The sequence below is a fragment of the Haliotis cracherodii genome, unplaced genomic scaffold (assembly GCF_022045235.1).
Source record: "Haliotis cracherodii isolate W230 unplaced genomic scaffold, xgHalCrac1.p SCAF_12, whole genome shotgun sequence".
Classification (NCBI taxonomy): Eukaryota; Metazoa; Mollusca; class Gastropoda; order Lepetellida; family Haliotidae; genus Haliotis; species Haliotis cracherodii.
The window spans coordinates 6,406,413-6,417,462 of record NW_027266267.1 but is presented as its reverse complement, the minus strand read 5'-3'; the positions used below and the strand labels follow the sequence as shown (position 1 = coordinate 6,417,462).

The window sequence follows — 11,050 nt, the reverse complement described above, 5'->3', positions numbered from 1 at the left end:
AAAAATACCAAAAACCGACCTAAATTAATAAATCAAATACTTAAAAGCTCCAACGACCTAACTAAGGCAGGCAAACAAATAACCTTCTTGTGGATACCCGCCAACGTAGGAATATACGGTAATGAAAACGCCGATAAAGCAGCTAGACTATCCCTCAAAATCCCAGAAATAAGCTTAAACTTACCCATCTCAAAATCAGAAATTAAAAGTGTAAACAAGCAAAAAATCACAAAAAAATGGCATAACCTATATCTAAACTCAAATAGCCAAATCAAAAAAGTGCTCAGCAAACCACTAACCAAACCAAAAATTCTCCATCCATCAAAAGAAATCGACAGAGTAATTACTAAACTCCAAACAGGACACACCAACCTAAATAACCACCTAAAAAAATTAAAAAAACACACTACAGGTAACTGCCCACACTGCAAACATCCAGAAACCCCAGAACACGCACTCATCCACTGCACACACTACCTAACACATCGAACCACATTACAAACCAACCTCAATCTAAACAAGGCTCTCACTCTAGAAGCAATACTAAACCCACAAAATAAACTAGAAAACTTCAAGGCCTTAGGCGTATTCTTAATAAAAACGGAACTAATAAAACGCATCTAAAAACACAATAACCTACCAAATCAAAATCACATAAACAAACAAACATCCACCATACCCAGCTCTCTTAGTTCTCCTCCCCAACCCCATCGGCATCTATTCCAAATCTCAAAATTCCCAAATTCTATATAAGCAACCCCTAAAACCCCCCTCTTGGGTTGCACAGACCACTCTCGCCCCTTTCGGAAACACATTAAATGGCCTGGCCGGGCCCGTGTGCGAAATACTCATCAGTCGGAAAGCGCACGTTAAATCTCCAAAGTAAGTAAGTGAGTAAGTCAATGAGGTGAGGTGAGGTGAAATGGGGTTTAACGTCGCGTCTAAGATTATTTCACTTATATAGCGACGTGCATGCACGTGCATGCTGCTTTTACTAGTCCGGACTGATGCCGATTTATCGTGCCAGCCCACTGAGATACAATACCGCAGTTTAACATGAATACCCCACTCAGACACTGTATACAGACCCTTAATGCCGAGCGCCAGACAGGGTAACAACAAGTACCATCTCGTAACGTCTTTTGGTATGACACGGCCGGGGATCGAACCACATACATTCCGCTCTCCGGGTGGACGCTCTACCACTAGACCACGGAGGCGGTCTCACCCAATGCAGTAGCAATGGACACTTTGTATGGATACAATGTTTCACTTAATCCTAATAGTGCCAAATGACAGATATTTTTGTTTTCAGAAACACTGAACAGCGAATAAAAGTGATCCATATATCACCATCAAAGGCGCTAATCGTTACTCAGAAATCCCGCTTTTTCTCGTTAGTATCTAAATCTTGTAACTCCAGGTGATTGCATAAATTACCGCTGCTCATTAACCAGATGTTTGCTTTAGAATGTAGATCTGAGATCCCTTTTTCCGCGTCATATTTCAAGTAGGACTACAAGTATTTGCTTTCTGTGCCCCAATTAAAGAGAAATGGTCCTGCAATAAAAAATCTCTCCGCGCTCAAACAAAATACGAGGCACATGAACTCACAAAATTTGAACAACATTTGACAAAAGGGAAAAGGGTAATTCAATAAAATGAAAATGAAGTTGAAAGTAAGTAATGATAATTCACCGTTCGGCCTCACGCTTACATCTTCATGCGCACACACACTCACGCACGCACGCACACACACACGCTCACGCACACACCACTTAGTGCGAGCACCTACACCTTCGCACACACACCTGCATAAACGTTCGGGAGAAAACATGCACATACACACATACACATGCACATACACGCATACACATGCACATACACACATACACACATACACATGCAGATGCACACACACACACACATGCACATGCACATACACACATGCACATGCACATGCACATGCACATGCACATGCACATACACACATACACATACACACACACATACACACATACACACATGCACATGCACATGCACATGCCCACATACACATAAACGCATACACATGCACATACACACATACACATACACATACACACATACACATGCACATGCACGCATACACATGCACATGCACATGCACATACACACATACACATGCACATGCACGCATACACATGCACATACACATACACATGCATATGCACATGCACATACATACATACACATACACATGTACACATACACATATTCCCATACACACATACCAATGCACATGCACATACACACATGCACATGCACATACACATACACATGCAAATACACACATACATGCACACATACACAAATGCACATGCACATACACACATACACGTGTACATGCACATGCACATACACACACACACACACACATAGCCACACACACACACACACACACATATATACATACACATACACATACACATACACATATATATACACATACACATACATATACACATACATATATACATACACATACACATACACATACATATACACATACATATATAGATACACATACACATACAGATACATATATACATACACATACACAAACACATACACATACATATACATATACACATACGTATATACATACACATACACATACACATACATATATACATACACATACATATACACATACATATATACATACACATACACATACATATACACATACATATATACATACACATACACATACATATACACATACATATATACATACACATACACATACACATACAGATACATATACACATACACATACACATACACATACACATACACATGCACATGCATATATACATACACATACACATACACAAATGCACATGCACATACACACATACACATGCACATACACACATACACATGCACATACACACATATACATACACATACACATACACATACACATACACAAATGCACATGCACATACACACATACACATGCACATACACACATACACATCCACATACACACACACATACACATACACATGCACACATACACATACACATACACACATACACACACATAAACATACACACATACAGATACACACATACATATGCACATACACATACACATACACATACACATACACATACACACACACATGCACATACACACATACACATAAACATACAGATACATATATACATACACACATACACACACATACACATACACAAATGCACATGCACATACACACATACACATGCACATACACATGCACATACACATACACACATACACATACACATACTCACACACACATACACACACATAAATATACACACATACACATGCACATACACACATACACACATACACATGCACTTACACACATATACATACACATACACATACCCAAATGCACATGCACATACACACATACACATGCACATACACACATACACACATACACATCCACATACACACACACATACACATACACATACACATGCACATGCACACATACTCATACACATACACACATATACACACATAAACATACACACATAAACATACACACATACATATGCACATACACATACACATACACATACACATACACACACACATGCATATACACACATACACATAAACATACAGATACATATATGCATACACACATACACACACATACACATACACAAATGCACATGCACATACACACATACACATGCACATACACATGCACATACACATACACACATATACATACACATACTCATACACACATACACACACATAAATATACACACATACACACATACACATACAGATACACATGCACATGCACATACACATGCACACATGAACACATACAAACATACACATACACACACATACATATACACATACACATACACATGCACACATACACATACACACATACACATACACACATACAGATACACACATACACATGCACACATACACACATACACATACACATACACATATACACATACACACATACACATGCACACATACATACACATACAAATACACACTTAACACAGATTATTAACTCCACTCCAAAAGAGGAAATGATTATTTGTTTCTGCAAAAAGTCTGTCTCTTTGTGTGATTTCATGATAGTATATATCACTATATAATGGAAAAGAGTATCATTGAAATATTTTATTAACCATATTTCTATTGAGGAGAGTTCATCAGGGGTGGCCTCCAACGCTTTTTCTTTGGTTTTCTCGCCTTCCACTTTTTGTCTTTTTATACTGCTGCCTTCAGATCTGTCCACATGTTTTCCCTCCTGGCTTCTTACTTTACTTTCACTAGTAATGATTCTAGAAAAGATAAATGTGTTTCTTTTCACAAATAAATCTGAATAGATGTACAAAATATTCATATTTGTGTCCTTTCCTTTTACGTACCAGTCCTGGTTTGACACTTCATTTATTGAATTCGAAGCATTTTGTATGATCCGTTTTTATTGTTTTTGAAATAATGTTTTATTTTCCATTTTTTGCAATGATTTTTACATTTTAGGGAAGTTTTATGTACACTCAATTGTCAACCTCTCACGAAAAACATGGACATATTTTAATGATGTCTGACCATATTTTCCTCTTCGTGGTATTTGTAACAGAATTCGTGAAAAAAAGAATTTAGGGTTTTAATATTCGCGAGAACGCCGGTCAAAAGAAGTTTAATGTCGACGGGTTCAAAATAACTCTTCCGCTTTTAGCTATTGGTTGATGCGCCCATAATATGCTTAATTTTCTCGCTGGACAAGATTGATGTCGGCTTTGATGCAAGGGGGAGTAACTCTAATCTTGCTTCATTCTTATTTTCAAAGAGGAGTAGTGAAGTTAATTTATGTTCTAATTCACTATGTTCAACCGAACATAAAACATTTACTATGACAACATACTCCACTCATGGGTAATGCCTACCGCTGTTAACAGGCGAGCGGGTTTATTTACAAAATCATACATGTAGACACGCGACTGTCGTGTTATATTCCATTCCAAACACCGACACTCCATATTCTCTAAGGTATTCTTTCTGTAACAAAAACGTACATTTTAATATTTTTGGCACATAAAACCGTTACGAAATACTGCAATATCCTTGTAATATTGCGCTTGAACATTTTATGAATTACTGTGAAATTAACTTTTTGAAAATATAAAGATAACTTATCTGGACGGTGGGTCTTCTTGTGTATCCAAATCCATGTCCGGACTCCTGAATCACCTCTCTGTGGGATCACTCACTGAAAGAAAGCAACACCCTTCTCCATGCTAAACAGCACTCAATGCCCTGCGGCAATTTTTCCCATACGGTTTTACCTGCCATTCGGCAACACTGCAATAACAGGCCGTCCAACACAGAAAAGCATTACACTTAAAATCTGATTACCTTTATGTGTATATTTTTAACAAACAAAGAAGACAACAGCTCGCCTGTGTGACGCGAAGGCCTCGAGTGGTGTTTCTTGCCCTCTCCTCTGCACCTTAAGCACGTGACGCCACCGCTTTCACGTGCACAGCCTTCTTCAAATCACATTCGTTACCGTATTTACCCCATAGTAAATACATTTATGTTCTAATTCACTATGTTCAACCGAACATAAAACATTTACTATGACAACATACTCCACTCATGGGTAATGCCTACCGCTGCTCGAATTAAAAGAACGGGTCCATGCAGCAGATTTATTTCAACTTATTTACAATCCCAACATTGATGACACACTCAATAGTTCAGAAACATTGTCTTTGATATAACCGTCTTTGGCCTTATCTGACGCCCAGCGTCCGTGTCTCTTGAACAGTCTGTCTGTTACTCCGGCGTTAGCTGCAGCAGTCGCTCCGCCTGACCGAAAACTGTGAAGACCCACTTTTTTGACATCTTCACCAATTAGTTTGAATTTCTCAATAAAGATTTCCCTCGCTCTGGTATATGATAAAGGTTTCTGACCTTTAAATACATACTTTTGTATAGATTTACAGAAGGAAAGTTGACGAAAAATATATTCATTGGAAGTTTCAGCAACATTTCCAGCAATCAGGTACCTGTTTAGCATATTTACTGGACATAGATCTGAGCCTGTAGCAGCGATCAAAACATGACGCCCATCCCTATAAACGTCAGTTTTACTGTTCTCAACAAAAATATTCATGAAGCCATCTTTGAATTTAATGTTTGACCGTCTGATATTCACTACTTCAGAAAATCTGAAAAACCCAGCAAAAGATAAAAGTGACATTGTTAAAAACCTTAAATCAAGTAGAGGGGTAGTTTTCCCAGATATAACAACCAATTTCTTTAACGTGTCACAAGTAACAGGTTCTTTTTTCTTGACTGGAGTACTACACGTTCTTAATGCTGCTTCTCTGATCTTCACAATCAAATCATGTTTACAAGGATCTGGCAGACATGCAAGCTTGTGCGCCCAACTAATACCGTAAATAGCTTCCATAACAGATGGAGCTTTCTTACCTCCCTGAACAAGTGATGTAAGATACAAAGCAACATGAAATGGATGAGCAGACAAACATGTAATCTCCTTAAATTTTGAACTCCATTTTTTCCAACTATTATAAGATCTTTCATACTTATAGACTGTCGCTGGGGCCTTAGACTTGAGAACTAAATCTGGCATATGTCCTGCTAGATCAATAAGGTCTGTATGAACTAAATTGTTCTTCAGCTTCCAGATACCGGAGGAGAACATGTCTGAAACAACAACATTGATCTCATGGAATAATTCTAACTGCTAATGCGTAGCCATCGAATTTGTCAAACAAGGATTTCTTGCTGCCGCCTGAAAATGCAATACTTCCATTTAATTGCAAACTATCAGCGATATAATGTTTGAACTTTCCGTCATCAAAAAGTGAAGTCCAGAACACAGCTGATTGCCACCTAGGCACTACTAAAGTTATGCTAGCTTCACTTTGAAGAGCATATCTAATAGCCTTTGTAACCAAATGCATAGGGGGGACAACCCAGTTGTTATCGTATTGCCATGACTGTGTAAAAGCATCTACTGCTTCTGTGCCAGGGCACCAAGATCTGGAATTGAATCTACACAACTTAGCATTATAATGACTAGCAAATCTATCAACAGTATGTGGACCCCACTTCTGGTTTAGCAACTTGAAGACAGCATCAGTAACAATCCAGTCATCAGCATCTTCAAATTTACTTAACGCATCTGCTCTGTCGTTCTCTGAACGTGGAATCCAGCTAAACTTTATCCTGATGTTATACATCCTAACCACGGTGAACACGGACATAGCAAGCTCCTGTAAGGATGAATTGAAACTACCAAAAGAAACAATTTGACAGCAAGCCTTGCTATCTGAGAACCACTTAACAGTCTGATTAGACAGAACCTCTCTGAAAACGTTCAAAGATAATTCAACAGCCTTCAAATCCCGCCAAGTTGAACTCTTGCCCACTTGATCCTCGTCCCATAAACACTGAAATATCCGGTCAGAATTCTGTATATAGGCAGCACAGCCCTTGGAACTAGCATCTGAGAAAACGGTCAAAACAGGGGCAAAAGTTTCATAAAATCTTCTGCTATTAAAAGTGTAAACATTATCTCTCCAGAATATAAGTTCAAATACACACAGGGGGTCAACTAGACTTTGCTTTCTATCCCAACTTGAAGTTCTTTGTATTACTGAATACATGCGTCTAGTCAAAAGTCTGCAGACATCCCCATAAACTGGTAAAAGAGAGATAATTTGTCCTGTTAAACTAGCCAGGTTACGTGCTGTGAATTGCGGTAAACCTGCCAAAAATCCTGCGCATGTGTTTCTCACATTATCTAATCTCCTATAAGGAATAGATATCACACCTATGTCAAGATTCCAATTCAGCCCGAGCCATTCAAGGTGTCTTGTGGGTTCCCAAACTGACTTCTGATCGTTACAAACAAAGCCTGCTCTGCACAAAGAAGATTTAACAAAACCAGATCGCTCCTTGCCTAAGGCTTCAGACGAAGCAAACCCAAATCCATCATCTAAGTAAACTACAACATCTACAGGATGTTTTCTCAAGTATCTATCTAATGGCTTAAAACACTTAGTAAATATATAAGGGGCCGAGGTTAGACCAAAAGGTAAAACTGTGAAACAATAAAAACGCTGTACACCTTTAACTGACCAAGAAAAGCCTAAAAACGTGTGTTGACTAGGGAGAATATCTATGCGGTGATACCCAGACTTAAGATCAAACTTGTACATGTATCCACAAGGTCTAACGAAATCCAAAGCAATCTTGTAATCCTCAAAGACTATCTTTTCTTTCCAAACATATTTGTTTACTGCTCTTAGGTCTAAAATCAACATTTTCTTACCAGAGCTATTAATAGAAACTGATAGGGGATTTACAACCTGAGGTGAGTCTACGACTTCAACAATACAGTTGTTTAACAGGAGATCCTGGATAGCCTCAGAGACAAAGTCGCTATGTTTTACAGCAGAAGCGTTGTTCTTACTAAAAGACAAGGGAGGCGACTCCACAAAGGGGATGATGTAACCTTCCATAATTGTTCTAATGATGAATTCTGGAGCTTCTATATCCTTCCAAAATGAGATGTGCCTCTTAAGATTTTCCTTAATGTTATGCTTACTCGCTGACGTGTCTGTTCTGTCAAGATAACTAGGTACAGGTACAAAATCAGTACTAATACCTCTGGTTTCAGGTTTGACTTTGTCTACGGGTGAAACATCAAGCTGTGACCAACTACTAGGCTGTTCTGATATTGAACGGGAGACCTGTGGCAAATCCATGATAGTTTTTCTTTTAATACTTCTGCTTGAGTTCTGATCCCCTGAAACATATGTAATACGATCTCAATCAAGATAGTAACGCATTAGCCACTCAAATATATATGTCATATCTCAAAAGTGGTTTTGATTTACCTGAATAATCACTGCTTTTTGCAGGCCTCTGTAGGCTGAAGTCCTTGTGGTGGGTTGAAATTACTTGACTGCGATGACCTCTGGACGGCTGCAAGGGGACATGTGGCTCTCCAGTGCCCAAAGGCTCCGCAAAAGTAGCATTGTTGGTTTGGAAGTGGTGTTTTCCTGGGTTGAAAACGAAAGGGCTGGTTCTGCTGAACCTGAGGGGCCTGTTTTGGTAATTCGCTGTTAGGATTGGGGAAAGTTGCAGAAGGATAAGGACTATAACCTCTACCACGGGAATTGAAAGAAGTAGGGCGCTTTCTGCGCTGTGCCTTACTTTCCGCTCTCTCGAAACGTCTCTCTTCATCCGAGTTTGAAGCCAACTCATCCCCTTCCAACTCCGAGACTACTGCCCAACCGGCTGTAGATCTGTCTGCAAGTCTAATGTACTTGTTTCTTTTACTGATGTTAGAGCTAATTTCTCTCAAGACATGCACACAATCGACTGTGTTATCCCGATTGATAAACCGAATAGCAGAGTCAACCTGATCCAAAATACCAATGTTGAACTTATATTGTAACTGATTCCCTTTGAATCTAAACTGTGGAGAGTCAAAGTCTTTTCTAGCTCTCTTAATGACAGAATACGACCTCTGCTCAGTTTCATCAATAATTTCACTTTTGAAAGTTTTCAACTTACAGTCCATATATTGCTTAAAAAGTTGAAATGTTTCGTACCCTTCAACAGAATCCTGTGCTTTGTTAGGTTGACCAGGAATGTGTAGTTCTTCAACGGAGTCAAGATTTTCCTGCTGTGGTGAATCCATTCCGAACAAAGAAGACAACAGCTCGCCTGTGTGACGCGAAGGCCTCGAGTGGTGTTTCTTGCCCTCTCCTCTGCACCTTAAGCACGTGACGCCACCGCTTTCACGTGCACAGCCTTCTTCAAATCACATTCGTTACCGTATTTACCCCATAGTAAATACATAGACTATACTGGAATTGTCTTCAAATAAACTAACGAAAATTGATCGTCAATTATGGAACACGCATGATAACAAATGTGATATGTAAAAGAACGAAAACATTTGAATTTACAATTTGAATGTTGCTTTCTCATCATGCCCAAATGGCAATATTTTCAATGTGTCTATTTTTCAGAGGCCACTTTCAGTAATATGGCTTTGGATAAGATCACTGGAGGCGTCACATGCGTAATTTTCTCTGACTTTATGTGTATGAATGAAGTCGTAGCTTCAGCATTACAAAGGGAGCTGCAGTCAAATACACATCCGGTATGAAAACAGATTTACACTGAACATGAATCGTAATCATGGCTCTGAAAGAAAACAGTTAGCGACAACCGTCGACTCCGCATTTAGTAAGGCCTCTGGTGGTATCTATGCAAACTAGTACCTGTGTTTTTATGGAAAATGTAACAAGCCAGATAGCGTAATTTGAAGATTCTGCCTCAACTGGTCATGTAGATCATGCTCTATCCCAATTGCGTGGATCGATACTCATGATGTCAATCACTGGATTGTCTGGTCCTGACTCGATTACTTACAGTCCGCCGTCATATAGCTGGAATAGTGCGGCGTTAAACAACAAACATCCAACATCCTCAAGGGGCTGGACGTAGTCTCCGCAGATGCTCAAAGAGGGGAGATATGTCAGCAAAGCATTCTGGCAATGGCAATAAGGCAGCGCTATTGCATTTGCAAAGTAATTGCTTATTCTCGTGGTATGACGTTGTCTGGCGTTGTCTTGCTGGACAATGACCCAGTTACTATGAGAAAGGACCAATAGCAGGACGACTTCATCCCTTTTCCTGTCAGATCCCCCTGTATGGCGACCATAGATATTTTTGTTCCCAACAAATTGCCCCCCAAACCATAATAAAGTGAGCCACCATGGGGATGGACCTCTTGGATGCATCATTACATTTAACGGGTCATGAGTAAAAAGGGTGACTTGTAAAAGTAATCCCATATGCATTTTTCGCAGGCAAGAAAAATATGCCGGTTAGTGAACTTCTCATTACTGATGATAAATTTGGGATTTTCCTCATTAAATCGCACGTGTAAACCTATAGTGA

General features: G+C 39.2%; 1 protein-coding gene and 1 pseudogene across 1 annotated transcript; both read right to left on the bottom strand.

Moving 5' to 3' along the window:
- Positions 1–5,872: 5,872 nt before the first annotated feature.
- Positions 5,873–8,838, bottom strand: LOC139457476 (integrase/recombinase xerD homolog; annotated as a pseudogene).
- A 140-nt stretch (positions 8,839–8,978) lies between these two features.
- Positions 8,979–9,779, bottom strand: LOC139457477 (uncharacterized). The gene is made up of 2 exons (XM_071238860.1): positions 9,691–9,779; positions 8,979–9,393 (listed from the first exon to the last, which is right to left on the bottom strand). The coding sequence occupies exons 1-2, from the start codon at positions 9,777–9,779 to the stop codon at positions 8,979–8,981; spliced, it is 504 nt and encodes a 167-aa protein (XP_071094961.1).
- Positions 9,780–11,050: the final 1,271 nt, after the last annotated feature.

What these genes read in the sequence shown, in the direction of transcription:
- LOC139457477 (XM_071238860.1), bottom strand. Translation starts at nt 9,779, where the DNA reads ATGGATTCACCACAGCAGGAAAATCTTGACTCCGTTGAAGAACTACAC. An exon ending in GCACAGGATTCTGTTGAAGG is followed by an intron (nt 9,394 to 9,690) that starts GTACGAAACATT and finishes CAAGTACATTAG; the next exon opens with ACTTGCAGACAGATCTACAG.